Source organism: Onychomys torridus, chromosome 4 (genome assembly GCF_903995425.1).
Source record: "Onychomys torridus chromosome 4, mOncTor1.1, whole genome shotgun sequence".
Lineage (NCBI taxonomy): Eukaryota > Metazoa > Chordata > Mammalia > Rodentia > Cricetidae > Onychomys > Onychomys torridus.
The window spans coordinates 30,216,077-30,235,026 of NC_050446.1; the positions used below are offsets into that span (position 1 = coordinate 30,216,077).

Genomic DNA, 18,950 nt, shown 5'->3' on the forward strand with positions numbered 1-18,950 from the left:
TGCCTCTTTCACAAACTGCTTGCTCTTATCTTTGCCCTTTAGCTCTTCCTATTGGATCATGGTGTTTTTTTCATGGATTGTGGTTCTTAATGTGCTCAGAATGGCAACTGCTTGTCTGAATTAAGACCATCCCTGCTCTCAGGCCAATTCAGCAACCCCTTTCTCTGTGTCTTACATGTTTATCTATCTTTCTCTGCCCTGCCTTATGAAGTCTATTCCCCTACAGATTTGTCCAGTAGTTCAGATTTTCATTTTTGTCCTCTCCCATGTTGAGGTCACTAATTTATGTGAAATCAAACTGCATGTACTGTGTGAATCAAACTTCATTTCACTATATGAATAGCTAATCAACCTGCTGAAATTACTAAAATTTTACCTTTAAAAAAGGAGAATTTATGATACCCTAACTGTCCAGCAGCAAGCTGTTCACAAGCCTATTTTCCAGTATCTCTCTCTATCCAACAGTCAGCAGAGGAACTCTTCATCTACAGTTCTGTCTTCCGTGCCTTCACTTACCTGGAGTCAACCATGATCTAAAACTATCAAGAGAAAAGATCTGCAGAAACTAGCAATTTGTAAGTTTTCAATTTTATGTCATCTGCCCAGGAAGTGAATCATTTCTCTGCCCAATACATCTATGAAGAGTGCACGCCCCTCCTGCTGTCATGTTATTTTACTTACTGCATACCTTCATATTTCCACATTAAAATCTAAGAATTTTTCAATATTTCTGGGAAAAAAAATTTCAAAGGAGTTTAAATTGGGAATGCGGTTAATTTATGTGATATGAGAAAAACTAAATCTTTACAATATTAAGATTTACAATTTTATATCAGTTATATCTCTTTCCATTAGTATATTTATAAATAAACTTTTATTATTTCTTAGCTTTCAAAAGATTTTATAATTTCTCCATACAGGCCTTACATACCTCTGTGGGTCATTCATTATTTTATATGTAAGAATGTGTGCCTGAGTGTATGTCTGTGCAGCATATACACACAGGAGTCCGAGGAGGACAGAAGAGGTGTTGCTCTCCCTGAAACTGGAATTACAGATGGCTGTGAGCTGCCACGTTGGTCCAGTGACCCAAACCCAGGCTCTATGCAAGAGCACTAATAACTGCTGAGGGCAATTTTTGTTACTATTGTGAATGATATCTTTTCTACTACAAATTCTAAATATAGCACTGATTTTTTTTGTATATGAAGTTTGTATCTAATAACCCTAACATAAACTTAGCTGTTTATTAATAGTCTGTCCGTTGACTATCTTGGACTCTTCACGTGGACAGTCATAGTTACCTAGTAACCCTTTTTGTCTACTTTATAGAAATCTCATGTGCCAACTGCCATTCTTAAGGATGGCTTTGTTTTTCTTTTTCTTTTTGGTAGGACTAGGAACCAGAGCAAAGCTTTTTAATGCTAGGCACAAATTCTTTTCTTTTTTAAAAAAATAATTTACTTAACTTCATTCTATGTGATTTAGTGTGAAGGTGTCATATCTCCTGGAATTGGAGTCACAGATAGCTCTGAGCTGCCATGCGGGTGCTAGAAACTGAACTCAGGTCCTCTGGAAGAGCAGCCAGTGCTCCTAACCATTCAGCCATTTCTCCAGCCCCTAGGTACAAACTCTTAACACTGACCTGGAGCTGTCCACTAAGGAGGAATCTTAGGATTAGTAATCAATTAATCTCCAAGATTCTCAAGCTATTTACTGAGCTCCACAAAGATATAAAAGAGTTATCCATCACCAAAATTCTTTTTTTGTTGTTGTTTTTTTGTTTTGTTTTGTTTTTTGAAACAGGATTTTTCTCTGTAGCTTTGGAGCCTTTCCTGGAACTCACTCTGTAGACCAGGCTGGCCTTGAACTCAGAGATCCACCTGCCTCTGCCTCCCGAGTGCTGGGATTAAAGACATGCACCACCATCGCCCATCACCTAAATTCTTAAGATCAGAAAATGATGTATCAATAGTTCTGAGATATTATTATATATGCTAATTTCCTCACTCTCAGTGGGGAAAAAAAAAAAGCCTCCTCACTTCTATCTGTCGAGGATTTGGCTACAGCAAAAAGTAACCAAAACATAATTCTGAAGACTGAAGCTGACATTGTCAAGATGAGAAAGAAATGAAGCTGTTGAAATAACACTGACATTTTCTTGCAGCCATTATGGAAAAACAAGAAAATAAAACAAGCAAACAAAAACCTATCTTTGCATTCTGAGGTTTCAAAAAGAGATAAGGGTCTCCTGTGTAGTGTTAGGTCTCAGGCTGGCACCATAACTCCGTTACAGTGCTTCCCAGCCTGAGGACCCAAGTCTGACCCCAGAACCCACATGGTGGGAGCAAAGGACCAACCTAAGTGGTCCTCAACCACTACACACGTGACATAGCACACACATGCCCTGCTTCCCATAATAAACAGATGAATGTAAATATCAAAATCGAGGAAAACTTCAGCCACTGTCTTCAGCTACGAACAGGAACCAAGACAACTCTCCTGATGACCTTTGTAGTGACAACAGCAAAGGAAACCATTGTCCTTGATGGGTAAAATCACTAGTCAGAACACTAGGGTGAAACCACCATGTGAGAACACTAGGGTGAAATCACCACATGGAGAATACTAGGGTGAAATCACCACATCAGAACACTAGGGCAAAACCACCATGTGAGAAGACTATGTCCACCACAAACAAATAAGCAGTAAACCCAGAACTACAGTGATATTATCCCAATAATTTTCATTTTTCTTTCTTTCTTTCTTCCTTTTTTTTTTTTTTTTTTTTTTTTTTTTTTGTTGTTGTTGTTGTTGTTTTTCAAGATAGGGTTTCCCTGTGTAGCTCTGGTCGTCCTGGAACTAGCTTTGTAGACCAGGCTGTCCTAGAATTCACAAAGATCCTCCTGCCTCTGCCTCCTAGGTGCTGGGACTAAAGGCGTGTAAGCCCAGTTCCCATTTTTTCTTAAAGCTTCTTTTTCACTTCATAATCAACCCTTCCATTTAATACTCCTTTCAGTATCTTACCAACGTTTTCAAAGTCGACCCAAGGGGCTAGGGACATGATGCAGTGGCAAAGCACTGCCCTGACTGTACAGGCCTGGGTTCAACCTTTGACAATGAAAAACGTGGACCAACAACAACAACAACAAAACGCCATCAAGACTCATCTGAGCAGCCCTGGCAAGCCTCCTATACCACATATCTACACCGTGTAAACTGATTCTCTATGGCCGAGACAGCCTCTTTCATGGCCACCACCAGGTTCTGTCTTGCACATCCCTGTCTACGTAGTCATTTTAACTCCCTTACTTAAGTTTTACAAAAACAGAACTATGTCCTCATTCATTTTTTATTATAACCTATCTATTACATAACATTTTCTCTATAAATACTTACAGCAGCAAAGCAAAACCATATGTATCTAGCCACTTAAAAATATGCTAGACTGGGGCCAGCAAGCTGGCTCAGCAGGTTAAAGTTGAGCCTGAAAGCTTGGGTTCAATCCCCAGTCCACATGGTAGAAGGCTGACTCTTGCAAGCTGTCCTCTGACTTCCACGTGCACACAGTGGTAGGGGAGGGGGGCATGTACACATTCACACATTCATTCATGCGCACAAATAAATAAACAACCTTAAAAATTAAAACCACCTCTACTTGACTCAGATATCCTCACTGGGTTATTCAGAATGGAAGCAGGCACATGTGCTAACTCTGTTCACAGCAACAAGCTGTCTGATCTCACTGTTGCAAGGCTTCTTCAACAGAAAAAAGTGATTACATGTATTTATCTATTTGCGTATGTGTGTGTGAAGGTCAGAGGACAACTTGCAAGAGGCGGTGCTCTCCTTCCGACACGTGGGTTCCAGGGACTGAACTCAGGTCAGTAGGGAAAGACAAGAACTCCGAGCCACTGAGCCAGCTCAGCAGAGCATTCAACTGCTTTTAAGTCTTCAGTCTCTAGAACCTTAACATTTGGGACACTGAGACAGGAGTCCTTAGAGGCCAGGCCAGCCTGGCTACACAGTGAGAACCTGCTCAAAAACAAACACCACACACACAAAGAAGAGAACTGAGCTCAAAACAGATCAATCTATGTTTTTTTTCTCCTTAGAATTTTCAATGATAAAGGATTGTGGGGGAATACAGTACTAATAGGAGAGAATAGGGGAAGAGCCAAGCACAGCTTTCAATGGCTTTGCTCAAGTTCTTATTACCTAGTCTAACCTTCAAGAAAATAGTCAGAGAAGACTGTATTATCTGACTACAAGTGAAAAACCTGAATACTCCTGATTCTAAGCTAAGGATACTGTACTGTTTTCAGAATATTCCACAAGTAAAAATGTGAAACATACCTGTCATCCAAAACAGTAATAATTTCACCGTGTTTAAAGGTGAGCTCGTTGTCCTCCACGGCTTCAAAGTCGTACAGTGCTCTGACTCTCCGCACAGCCTTGTTATTTAACTGCGTCTCTGCAGGTGGACATAGAGACTTTGTCTCTACATACTGCTGCTTCTGCTCTTGCAAGGACAGCTCAATAGCTAGTTGGAAGAATTAAAATGCAAATATATCCGGAATTAATTTTAACAGTGAAAGAAGTTTAAAAAAATACTGGATAACAATTTTATATTTAACAATAAATCAAGTATGCATTTTCTTTTTTTCAAGAGGATCTCGTGTAGCCTTGAACTCCCTAAGTAGTTGAGGATGGCCTTTAACTCCTGGACTTTAGGCCACCGAGCCTGTCCAAACAAATACTAAGTGGTTAAATTCACGAGGGAACAGGGACACATAACATTTTTAAAATAACATTTCACTCATCCCTTATTATCACAGTCTGTAATATACAGCAGCTATTATTTTTATAGCAAACAGATTGTGACATTATAATATGAGTAGCTTTCCATATAGGACAAACCATGAACATATTTCTGTGCTTGAGTCATAATTTTGGCATTAAGAAAAGGTGAAATGTAATCTCTCTAAAGGTAGAACATTAAACACATATCACTGAAAAAGAGAATGAATTAGTTCATCTTCCACCATGTTTTCCTGACTTCTAAGACCCTACAGCTTTTAGAATTGAGGTAGAACTAAAAGTCCATTAGTCCTTTTATAATTTTTCTTTCAATAAAACTTCTTGGTAAGGCTATTTTCAGCAGCAACAATTATCATGCTCAACCACTTACCTTTCGCTATGTCTTCATCCTCTTTGTTTTTGTTCAATGATGTACCGTTTTTGGCAGCAGCGGAGACAGTCTGTAAGCGTACGAGTGAAATGAGCACAACTATCCTTTCAAAGGAAGCACAAACTCTATAATTATGTGTAGATGCTAATTGAAAAATACTGACAACACTGATAACAGCTCCATTTAAAAGTGAGGTTCTTCATGATCACTTAAGCAGTTGTTTTAAATACTAACACTAAGCATCAGTTTTCAAGAAAACACACCAAACGCACACAATGACTAATATTTTACATCAATCTAAGTATCTGACATAGAACTGGGCACAGAGAAAGTACTGAAGCTTTTTAGAGAATGAAGAGATACCACTTCTGGCCTCAACTGTTGAAGGTCTCTTATTCAGGGAGAGGCACTCAGGTGCTATTAGCTCAGAGCTCTGACATTAAGAGTACACTACACTACACTTGGAGAGGAGCAGCCTTGCAGACTCAGCAGAAGACTGGAGAAGGTCCTGCTGAGTTTGACAGCACCTAAGATAGGTGTCCAGGACTCTAAGCCACCAACAGTTCTTTAACTGTTCTTGAGAATGACATGCAGAAAGGACAGATTGGCTGCTCTTTACTACTCACTAGACAACTAAAGCTATCCTAGGTTTCCAATGAGTCTCCAGTCTTACTGCTCCACCCATCACATTAGCTTATCACCATCAATGAGTCTCCAGTCTTACTGCTCCACCAATCACATTAGCTTATCACCATCAATGAGTCTCCAGTCTTACTGCTCCACCCATCACATTAGCTTATCACCATCAATGAGTCTCCAGGCTTACTGCTCCACCCATCACATTCGTTTATCACCCTCAACACATTCACTTTGTAACAGGCAATTCTCAATTCCACAAATCTGTTCACATCAGCCCTTTACCACCATCTCTTCTTTTTGCCACTCTACCTAACACAACACATTCACATCTCAAAATTCTTGCTCTCTCTGTCCTCACTGTCTCAACCTGTAGCCCTTCTTTCTTCTTGGTGCTAAGATAGCATCTGGTCTTCATCCATCAGTCTTTGACACTTATGCTGGTTCTTGTCTTCCAGTTTCACATGGGTTCCTGGAACTCAACTCAGGTCTTATCACTTTTACTCACTAAGCCATCTCACTAGCCCCTTATCATTAATTTCTTAAACATAAGGCTGACTTGAACATCCTATGCTTTTCACATGATTCCAGACTTTAGAGCAGCATTAAACACATTATTTGTATCTGATTCACTTTGTAAAATTTCCTATATATACAAGAAAAATACTGAACAATTAGATGTCTCTACTAGATGTATACTATGTAAGTACTACATCAGGTAGACTCTTAGGGGATGCAGACAATAAGATATTCCTTGCTAAGAGCAAGATGGTCAATAGGTGCTTACCTGCTGCCCACCCTGATGACCGAAGTTACATCCTCAGGATCATATATATAACAGAAGGAGGGAATCAATTCCACAAGTCATCCTTTGACTACCACCCTCTTACTCTCTCTTGCTTGAGCGCACACTCACACACACACACACCCCTCAAATCCCTCGCTAGGATCAAACAGTAAGGGGACAACCATGGTCTGGATGAATGTCTCACCTGGGAACCTGCTGAAGGAAAAGTAACTCCTTCTTCTTTCATAGATTTAATAGTTGCAGATATCAGACTACATTGGGGGTCCTTTTGGAATTCCTCTGACCATTCCACCATTAGAGATTTCAGTTTTTCACATACTTTAGGATGAGCCTTTTAAAGAAGTGGTTAAAAAAGGAAAACAAACCATGAAAACCCTCCCTTGTGGTCAGAGTAAGTACTAAGTTCATCGAAAGCACTGGAAGATGAGTTGGCAGGTACAAGTGCTTGCGGCCATGCCTGACATCCCGAGTTTGACCCCATGGAGCACACTGTCAAGGGAGAGAAGTGACTCCCCAATAAGCTGTTTTCTAGCCCCCACAAAACACACTGTGGCTTGTGCATATGAGCATACACATACACACACACACACACACTCACAAAATAAAACAATTTCAATTTATTAACAGAAAATCACCACCAAATTTCTCCTTAAGTATATAAATGTCAACGTAAGTATATAAATGTAGTAAGCTCTAGACTAGTTGAGTAACTGACAGATGCTTATTAACATTTTCAGACAGAGCTGCTTCATGAAAAAAAAAATCGCCCTTTCAGAATACTTCTTACTCAAATGAGTAGAAATCTTTTATACCCAAGGCCATTTGCTCTCTTTTCTTCGTGTCCTCACTATGAGATTAGGATTTCTGCATCACCTTGAATAGCAGCATGAGAATGATGCTTCAGAGTTTGTGTTTCAAAGAAAGCACAAGGGGCATCCACTCTGCTCTCATATGAAGGCCCCCTTTCTTCACCAACTCTAGTGGAAGGCGGTACAGCATGGTGGTGAAGTCTGGAGTCAAGAGTCACAGACACCTAGATTTCTAGCTGTGTGACCTTGACAAATCTAAGCTTCAAGAATGGTTAAAAATAAACAGAGCAGTCTACACAGAGTGGTCAAAGCAGTGACCAGGCCTCAGCCAAGATGAGCCTGTACCAATAACATACACATACATACATACACACACACATACACACACACATATATATATATATATGCACACACATACATACACACATACATATCCATATATACACACATATATGGATATACAAGGACATTTATAGATACATACACACACACACATATATGGAATAAAACAGCCTATGGATGCTATGACTATCAAAAATCAAGGACAAGAAGTTCTAACTTATTTAAAAGTGGTCTCATCAGTAATGCAACTTTATTACACGTAATTTAAAACAATGCGTAGTACATTTACTGTGCAGTGACTTAAACTTTTTGGCTTAAAACTTACCTTATTTTTTATCAGAGCACGTACTTCAGTTGCAAAATCACGAGAACACACTTCTAAATGAAATATCTTTCCACAGTTTGCCACGCAAGCCCCAAGAAGCTATCAATGAAAATAAAAACAAATATATAAACAATAAAATGTTTTGACTTAAGTCACTGACGTGAATGTACTTTTAAATAGGGTCAACTGACATGACATTTACTCACAGTTAATGCCTGAAGAGCAACATGAGGGACCTTATGGTTTACCCGTTTCATTATGGCTTTTAGGCAATCTTTTGCTCTAAAACAACAACAAAAACATGGAGAAAGTTAAGAATCTTTTGAGTTTCAATTCAAATGTTAAAATTACAAGGTCTTTACTAACTAACAGCTTTAAAAATAAAATTCTACAAACATCTTTGTAAGTAAGTCTATGTGGTTTTGCACACTGTGGTTCACACATGTTATAAAACTTCGTATTCCAATAATAAGAGAAAAACCACTTCACCACAAAGCTACTCAGCATAGAGAACTATACTATACAATGCTTTTTCTCCAGAGAGACTGAGCTTTCCTTCAGCAAATTCTCATCCTGAAGAGTTAGCATGATACATAACCTTAAAAGGTTCACTGACACATGTGAATGTACTACGAAGGCAGGGTGCTAGTACATTGCACAATCATCCTCTGCTAGAGAAAGCTAGAGCAGCTTAACAGCTGGGTCCTATACAAAAGCATTCTTTTTTATACCAGTTCAATCTTTGCATTATATTACATATTGTATTTAGAAAGGCTCTCATAAAAGTCTACCTCACAGGGAAATTCCTCCAATAGCCAATGTATTCATGGTTAGCATTCATCCCTGCTGTGAAAGCCTTTCGTTATCTATGTAGATACAGATCAGGTTTTCAGTTGAACACTGCCTTTGTTTCTCAAGACAAAGTCAATACAAACCCTAGCCCACTGATCTCTTTACTTCTATCTCCCCAACCAAACAGCTAGTTAAGTAGGTAGTTACACAGCAAATTTAAATAAGTACTTCCATTAAAACTAGCTTGTCAGTGTCCTTTCAAATTTACATTGTGAATACACAAGCTAATCAAGGTCCTTACCCATGAGCATCTTACCCATTGGGAGTGCTTCCAACCCTATCACAGATGTCCATAATCAGACTCCAGTCTTCTGTAGTGTTGTACTCATTTGTGGCTTTTTCTGTAAGACATATTAACATATGTAAAAATTAGAACATCTCTTTAAAAACATTAAGGTACCAATGAAGGCCAACAGTTAAGAAGCTACTTTTTTTTTCTAGTCAGAGATAGAAAACTATAGATGAAATAAAGAAAAAAAAACTATAGATGAATTTCAGAAACGAGTACACTTCTACTAAGTTCAGTTTTATTTTTATATACTTTTAAGGTCTGGGTTTTTGTTTGTTTTGTTTTTGTTTTGAAGTCAAGGTCTCTCACTGTAACCCAGGCTGGCCCGGAATTCACATAAGGCTGGTCTGGAGATATGGGTTGGTGATTAAGGGCACTTACTGTTCTTGCACAGGAACTGGGTTCAATCTCTAGCATCCACATGATGGTTCACAACCATGTATAGATGCATCCTCCAGTCCCAGGATGCACACGATACACAGCAAAACACTCATATACATAAAATAAAATAAGTAAATCTAAGCAAAAAAAATTTTTTAAATTTTTTTTTAAAGCCTCACCCTGCAAAGAGCTGGGATTACAGACATGAGCTGCCAGGGCCAACTTAACTTCAGTTTTAAATTGTATCCTATAATGACATGGACTAAAACTAACTAAATGTTCTCAGGTATACCAATAAAATGTCTTCAAAATGAATTATCCAAACAATCCTAATTTGGAACACAGTTTCTAAAATATATCATCATATGAGTAACTATGCATCACCTTCCTTTTTATTTTACATTTATTTATCAGAGTGCACACATACACATGTGCACAAGTACTATGCCACTGCTCATGTGTGAGGTGGGAGTCATTATATCTCACCATGTGAGTTCCAAAGACTGAACTCAGGGTGTCAGGCTTGGATGCAAGTCTTTACTCACTGAACCATCTTGATGCATTAAACTGTTCAATTAAGTATTATTCTCAATAGCAAAGAGGGAAATTGATGAGATAAATACTAAATATAGGAAACTTATAAAGTAGAGAATATGAAAACAATACATACAAAATTAAGGTACAAAAATGTCTGAGTTTCTTGACATAATACTTTGTTTGAACCTAAAATGATGAGTCAAAAAGAAGCTAAGAATTAAAGGACTAACAATATTTGCATAAAGTTTTTAAAGTATCTTTATGGAAATGAAATTCACATTCTAACACAGTTCATACACTTAATCAATATTAATACAGTGCATGCATTTAACAATCAATATTAGTATAATTATATGCTTATATAACTTTCACCAATCTTTTTTTTTTTTTTTTTTTTTTTGAGGGAGGGGTGTCAAGGCAGGGTTTCTCTTTGTATTTTTGGAGCCTGTCTTGGATCTCACTCTGTAGACCAAGCTGGCCTCGAACTCACAGAGATCCACCTGGCTCTGCCTCCTGAGTGCTGGGATTAAAGGTGTGCATAACCGCCACCTGGCTATCATCACTAATTTTAAAGCATATCATTTTCCCAAAAGAAATCATACTTGGGGGCTGGAGAGATGGCTCAGCAGTTAAAAGTACTGGATTCTCCTCCAGAAGATCCAGGGCCAATTCCCAGCACCTACATGGCAGCTCCAGCCACTTGTAACTTCAGTTCCAGAAAATTCACTGCCCTTTTCTGGCCTCCATGGGCACCAGACACATAAGTAGTGTACAGACACAGCAGGTAAAATACTCATACACATAAAATAAAACAATATTAAGTGTTTGGAAACAAAATGAACAAATAAACAAAAGACAGAAGAAATCTGTATTCCACGGCAAGTCATGTCCATTCTCTTCCTATGTCAAATTCTTGCCTCTACATGTCTACCTCATTGGTCTTTTCACACAAGTAAACTTGTAAGATATAATTTTTGGTAACTTGCTTGCTGTTTAGTGTGATGCTTTCAGGTTCATCCATGTCACAGAGTGTATCTGTATTTTGTTTCCTTATATAGTAACATTCTATTGTATGAATATACCCATTTTATTCATCTTCTTATCAGCTCATTGAATTTGGGGTTTTTTGTTAATAGAAATGACGAATTTCTGCTATCAACATTCATGTATGAGTTTTTATGTGGATATAGGTTTTCATTCCTCTCTGGCATACAGCCAACAAAACCCCTGGTTCATATGGCAACTCAGATTTTTAAAGTTTTTCAAAGTAGCTATAATAGTTTATATTTCCAGTATTATTAATACATGAGGGTTTTTTTTTTTCCTTTTTCCATTTTTGAGACAGCTCTCACTGCATAGGCCAGGCTGATCTCAAACTCACTATAATGTCCTACTTGGTCTCAAAATCCCAACTGTCCTGACTCAGTCTCCCAAATGCTGAATACACTACTTTTTTTTAACCTAAAGTTTTTTAAACAGCAAATAAATAAACAAATGGCAAAAACAAAAAATAAAACACTATTATACCCTTCAGGGATATAATACAGACAGTGAAAGTGCAAAACACGCATAAGATGCATGACAAACACTAAACTAGAGGTCGGACAACCCGAGCAGCCACAGTGCCTCTGTTTACTAACTGTACAATGTGTATGTACCCAGAAGTTTTCTTCTCAAAGTCCTATATGTAATCTGAAATATTTCATGATCAAAGTAAAGTTAAAATACCCAACTGTTTAAGGACATCTTCAGAAAATAATGATTGAGTCATAGCACTTTACTACATTAATTTTTTTTTTCTGAGACTACCTCACAATGAAGTCCAGTCTGACTTCAAACTAATCATCTTCCTACAAAAGCCTTCCCAGTGCTGAGATTATAACAGAACCACCATATCCAGCCTGTATAAAATTTTAGTAGAATTTCACTATGAAGGGAAGCACACAACCTTTTTCTGCTAGTAACAAACATACAAAAGGTCACAATTTAGAACATTTTATGGGCAACAGTGCAGAATAGAGTTGTGGAGTTCTTGTCTAACATGCTTGAGTTAGTAGCCATCCTTAGTAGCCAAAATGAGAAAGATTGATTTTTACTGGCCTTCTTTAATAAATTCAAAAACAGCAATACACACATTCTTTCCAGGTGATACAGTAATAAGCAGGACAGCAGGGACTCTGCTGTGAGATGTTCTGTATGTTAAATGTGTTGCTCTGATTGGTTAATAAATAAAACACTAATTGGCCAGTAGCCAGGCAGGAAGTACAGGCACGACAAGCAGAGAGGAGAATGCTGGGAAGTGGAAGACTGAGGCAGAGAGACGCTGCCAGCCACCTCCGCTGCCAGCCGCCGCTGCTGCCATGACAAGCAAGATATAAGGTACTGGTAAGCCACAAGCCACGTGGCAAGGTACAGACTAATAGAAATGGGTTAATTTAAGATAATGAGGACAGTTAGCAAGAAGCCTGCCATGGCCATACAGTTTATAAGTAATATAAGTCTCTGTGTGTTTACTTGATTGTGTCTGAGCAGCTGAGGGTCTGGTGGCTGAGAAAGATTTGTCCTGACCGTGGGCCAGGCAGGACCAGAAAAACTCTAGCTACAGGACTCTACAGTACATTTTTTACAGCAAGGAATAATTTCTAAAAGACAAAACTCTGGGCTCAGAGGGCAGCTATACTTTACAAGTGGAAAAGAAAACTACATTGAATCCAGTTCACCTCAGTTAATCAACCACTGGAACTTTCTTTAAACTACCCTGTGACATGTGTGGTGATGCAGCCCTGTGACCTCAGCTCCCCAGCAGGAAGTCTGGAGTACTCAGGGATCCTAGGCCAGTGTGAGCTGCCTGTTTCAAAAAGCCACAGCTAGGGCTGCTGACACAGCTCAGCAGTGGAGCACCTGCCGACCATGTGCAAGCCCCCAGGTTTGAGCCCCAGCAGCGCCAAAAAGCACTCTGGAGGCTAAGACAGGGGGCTCGTGGTCAGCCTGGGATACATAGTGAAATTGTATCTCAAAAGGATAGGTAGGACTTTATACATAGCCATTCTATAGCTGCTTCAGAGAATAAACCTTATTTATTGTCTGTTTCTTCTAATTCCTCTTTCTTCACCTCCCTTTATTTACAGGATTTTTTTGTTCACTATTGTTATTTCTAGCACATCAAAGAGTACTTAAGGCCTGAGGTAGGTACCATTCCATGAATGAACAAATGGTATGCTGGATGCTCTTCTACACCCTATGATGCTAGTGTAATGGCTACGTGTTATGCGGCTACAGACCAGACATAAAGTCAATGAGCTTTAAAGGTAACGCCCTATGGGGCCCTAGTGAAATCTTAGATTACTCTGAGTTTTACTGCTCAGTAAATAGCACTTAATGGAGCTTCAAGAGCAATATTTGGTGGCAACTAAAGACAACAAGCAGATAGATTACTGGGGTATCTGGGGCTCCAGGCTGTTTGCTTACTCAAGAATGACTTCCTTTGTGAACTCATGGAGGAGACAGTGGAGAAAGCAAGACCTCAGAGGACTGCAGAGGATTTCTCATATATGCAGCGTTATCTTCAGGGTCTGAAGACTAAATCACACATATTACTAAGGTGGCTTTGTGTTTATCCTTCCTCTGCCTGTGACAGCTTTACTGTCTAAGCCATGACAGAACGAATCACTGTTCCTAGTTATAATATGCCATACAGTTTGAAGTATTTGAAAATTATTCAGCCATATTCTCTTCTGTGTGTGTGTGTGTGTGTATTATTTCTTTCTTTCTTACATGTATATTTGTCATATGTATATCTGAACCTTGTTTAGTATATCATCTAAGTCAAAAATAGAAAAGCATTTTCCCAAAATTTGTTAAGTGCTCCAACATTTAAGAATCTCTCCTTTCTCAGGGCCAGGTATGGTGGTGCACACCTTTAATCCTAGCACTTGGGAGGCAGAAATGGGGATATCTGAGTTCAAGACCAGCCTGTTCACAGCCAGGGTTACACAGAGAAACCCTGTCTCAAAAAACAAACACAACAACAAACGAATCTGTCCTTTCTCACTTATCTGAGAAGTTAGCATTATCATTACCAACTTTGTTGACTATTCCTATACATAAAACACATATCCACTGCTCAATCTATCAGGCCTAATCCTGGGCCATCTAAGTAGTTCTGCTAGAACAGAACTTTTCATTTTTGGCCATGTGCTACAAACAGGTACAGAACCTATTCTGATACCCCCAAAAGCCTACCAGTTACACAAAAATATAGAAAGAAAATACTGTTTACTTGATTTGAATCCCATAGAAAATGGAAATATTCTGATTTGAATATTCCATCAAGCCTAGTTTACTCTATATAAATATAGGACTCACAATTATTCTTTTAAAAATGTATAAAATGTGAAGGCTTTATAATGGCCTGCCAAAATGGACTTCATTTTTCAAATGAACTAAGTAACAGTTAAATTATGTACTTAGGGATATTTTAAACTCCTGGGAAATTTTAAATATTATAATTAAGAAGCCTTTCTTTTTACAGCATGTCACTCTGCCCAGGGCTAGAGCTGCATCTTACATTATCCCAGATGCATAGAGGGGAGAGAGCGCAGAGTATGCGGGGCCTAAACGCTAAACTACCAGAGTCTGGTGGGTGTAAGTCATAACACTGCATCACCAAGCTTTGATTACTGTATACGGAGAACCTCAAATACACCGTGAAAGTACAGAGAGAATCTAACAATATCCTAAGAATCACTCCTTCAATACCCACAAGGAACAAAGTCTCCTCCACACAGTCCATTATGTTCACAGCATGGCTTTGAAAAGCATCCAAGTCTCCCATAAAACTTTGAATACAACAGGCTATATCTGTAACAGAAGTGAATTGTATGAAACAAGAGCTTCACCAAGCGATCATTAAAGCTCCTCCTACTGTTTGCAAATAAGAACTCGTGACTGGTTTTCTGCTTCCAAGTAGGACAAAGGGTCCAGTATCAATTGATACTCTACCAAAAACAGCAATAAAGTAAGATAGAATGTATGAGAAAAGCATTGCGGGAAATGAGTCATAGGCTGTGGAGGTCTGAGGACTTTCAAGGATGAGAAATGTGGAGCAAGCCTCATGATGGCCCCAACTTTCTGCATGGACATGCTAAACCAAGACAGTCCAAGTGGAGGACTCAAGAAACAAGGAACTGAAAGAAAAGACTTCTGAGCACAGGTCCTCAGGAAGGTGACGCTCCATGAAACTCAGGAGAGATCTAGTGAACCTTATATAGTGCTGGGAGTTGTCCTGCCTTTAAAGCTGAAGCTTGTTGCACCCCCATAATCTGTTACATTGAAGCCCTAAATCCAGTACGGCAGGATTTGGAGATGGGGCCACTAAGAAAGTTAAATGACGTCACACGGATGGAGCCCTGATGCTGCAAGGTTAGCATCCTTTTAGAAGAGTCCTGCAGAACTAGAAAACTGATGTCTGCAACCCAAGGATAGCTCTCACCAGACACCAACGCTATTGGCCTTTGATCTTGGACTTGTAGTCCCCAGAACTGAGATAATAGTCTCTGCTGTTTAAATCACCCAGACTATGGTGTTTTGTTGTGGTAGCCTACACAGATTAACAAAAAGTGAACAGAACTCGTCATTCATTCAGCTGGAAGCTCCAAAGGGCACATCTTAAAGAGTCCTTTAGCATTTAAATTTCAAAATCAAAATTAGGATCAAGCTAACAAGACTCAGGAGATAGAACTTAAGAACAAACACAATGGTTAGCATCATACAAAAGGTAGCAGACCATTCTGATTACTTCACAGATACAAGGAAGTGAAAAAAAGATGCCAGCATCACCCAAAGAAGAAGTTACATATACATTCCTAAGAACTGAAGCAAAGGTGGTTGTTAATAAAAGAGTAGCTAGATAGCAAGTGTTCAGCAGAAGCCAGGAACTATAAAAATGGAATTTCTTTACTAAAAAGTAAAGTATGGGGTTGGGGATTTAGCTCAGTGGTAGAGCGCTTGCCTAGCAAGGGCAAGGCCCTGGGTTTGGTCCTCAGCTCTGGAAAAAAAAAAAGACACACAAAAAAAGTAAAGTAAAGTGTATCAGCTGAAAAACTCAGTAAGGGCTAGGACTATAGTTCAGTAGTAGAGCATTTGCATGGCACACGTGAGGCCCTGACTTCAACTGCTAACATTAAAACAAACAAACAACACAAGCAGGTAATCAGAACCTCAAAGGTGTTAGCTTTTAAGCTTACCGTGGGACAAACTGACATAAACATTGTAGAACACTACAGGCACAGGCAGGTAGATGCATGAGTTCAAGGACAGCCTGGTCTACATAGTGAGTTCAGGCCAGTCAGGGCTACAAAACGAGACTGTCTTAAAACAAAACAAACAAACAAACAAAAACAAACAAACAAACAAACAAAAACCCTTACATTCTATTACCTAATAGCTCTGCAGTTTAAAATCCTGGCAAGTTCATTAAGTATGAACTATTAAAATTGGAAACAATCTACAGTATATACAGTTAGTTCTCTTAATGCATTAAAGTTGAGAGAGAGAGAGAGAGAGAGAAAGAGAGAGAGAGAGAGAGAGAGAGAGACTGAGACTCAAATAGCCTAGGTTGGCCTCAAACCTGCTATAAAGCCAAGGATGACTGTCAACTTCAATCCTCCTGCCTCCACTTCCCAGGTAGTAGGATTACAGCTGTTCACCACCACACAGTTTGTGCAGAGCTGGGGATTGAACCTAGAGCTTTGTGCATGCTACTCAAGTCTTTCACCAACTGAGGTGAAACCACAGCCAAAACACAAAATACTTTACAACCTCCAATCACATCGGTAAGACAAAGATATAGAGATAAAAGACAGTTACAGAAAGCAATACAAATTTTATTATGATTACAATACTACGTATCAAAGCCAGGCATGGTGGTACACACTTTTAATCCCAGCATTCTTGATGAAGAGCAAGCATTGATCAGACTGTTGTAAGTTTCAAGCCAGCCAGAGGTACACTGGATCTTGGTCACTGACAAGTTCTCCTGCTTGTTAGGGCTGGAACTTGGACCCTCTTTCAATTATATCTGCATCAGCTTTCTGCTGTTGGTGGTTTCCTTCATTGGTTAAGCTTTCCTTGAATTCCTTTTCACAAGCTGGAAGCTTAGCTGGGTGGGATCATGCTCTCTTACAAGTGGTTCTTGCAAAGAGTGAGGTCACCACTCCCTTCATTCCATTTAGTATCTGGCTTTCTCCTTGAGTACTGGACTTAGTTCCATTACACTTCTTGGTGCTCCTTTTCTCTATTTTTCATTTTTCATTTCTATTTATCCAGCTGGCTCTTTTTCATTATAGATCTTCATAAGAGTGATTACCAATAACCACAAAATCAATACTATGCTGTTTTGAAATCTTCAATTTAGCCTCAGCCAGATTTTTTGGACAGGGCAAAAAGCAGCCACATTTGTCAAAGTATCACAAGAATGCTCTGTAGGCCATTTCCTTATATCCTTCCCCTCTGAAACTGGGCTGGTCTGTGGTGATATTTTATTCGTGCTCTAATAAATAAAGCTTGCCTAGGTATCAGAGGAAAAAGCCAGCCACTAGATTAAACATAGAGGCCAGGTAGTGGGAGCACACGCATTTAATCCTAGCACTGGGAGGCAGAGATCCATCCAGATCTCTGTGAGTTCAAGGCCACACTGCGAACAGAGCCAGGCATGGTAGTACATACCTCTGATCCCAGCACTAGTTAACTATAGAGGTCTAGAGGTCTGTACAGACAGACAGGAAGTGATAGAGCTAGGCAAAAAGAGGAAGTGATGTAGCTGGGCAGAAAAAGGAAGTAAGATGGCAGAACACAGAAAGATTTATAGGAGTGAGTATATAGGAAGTAGCTCTCTCTTTGGCTGAGGATTTCTAGTGGTAAGAAGATGGCTGGCCTCTTTCTGCTCTCTGATCTGTCAGTTTTCACCCCGATATCTGGCTCTAGGTTTTTTATTAATAAGACCACTTAGCAATTCATCTTACACTGGTCTGTCAAAATTTACATTGCTCTCAGCACCACTGTCTTCCATGCTCCTATTAGTATGGTGTATTTAACCCACTTAGAACATTCAACCTCTTTTCTAGTCCAAAGTCCCAAAGTCCAGACTCAGCCAACAAGCAGCATGGTCAGGCCTATCACAGCAATACCTAGTCCCTGGTACCAACTTCTTCTTGGTCATTGCTGTGAAGAGACACCATGACCAAGGCCATGCTTATAGGAAAAAGCACTTAACTGGGGCTTCCTTACAGTTCAGAAGGTTAGTCCACCATCACCACTGCAGGAAGCATGGCAGCATGCAGGCAGGCACTAGAACAGTAGCTGAGAGCTACACCTTGATCCACAGACAGGGAGGGGGGTTATGGCATGGACTTTTGAAACCACAAAGCCCACCCCCAGTGACACCCTTCTTCCAACAAGCTCACATCTCCAAATCCATCTAATCCTTCTCAAATAGTGCCACTTCCTGATAACTAAGCATTCCAATATGTGAGTCTATGGAGGCCATTCTCATTCAAATGACCACACATGGTAAGACTGTCTCAAAACATCAAACTGAACAACAACAACAAAAAAATCTTGTTGCTTCTTTGTATGCAGAAGGTGGGAACCCAAGGAAACAAATCTATTCCCATACAACCTTCTAATGTCTTTGAAAATAACTATTTATGTCTTTATTTCTGTGTATGTGAGATACAGATAGGTAGGTAGGTAGGTAGGCAGGCAGGCAGAGAGGCAGACAG

The 18,950-nt window shown here is 39.4% G+C and overlaps 1 protein-coding gene across 1 annotated transcript in view; it reads right to left on the bottom strand.

The window, feature by feature from the left end:
* The window catches only part of Stam2 (signal transducing adaptor molecule 2), a 49,614-nt gene that overhangs the window by 18,049 nt on the left and 12,615 nt on the right, over positions 1–18,950 (bottom strand). The window contains exons 2-7 of the mRNA XM_036184925.1: positions 9,220–9,304; positions 8,318–8,393; positions 8,112–8,210; positions 6,820–6,966; positions 5,192–5,261; positions 4,357–4,543 (exon numbers count right to left, since the gene is read on the bottom strand). Coding sequence (XP_036040818.1) covers positions 4,357–4,543; positions 5,192–5,261; positions 6,820–6,966; positions 8,112–8,210; positions 8,318–8,393; positions 9,220–9,304 — 664 coding nt within the window. The remainder of the gene's footprint in view (positions 1–4,356; positions 4,544–5,191; positions 5,262–6,819; positions 6,967–8,111; positions 8,211–8,317; positions 8,394–9,219; positions 9,305–18,950) is intronic.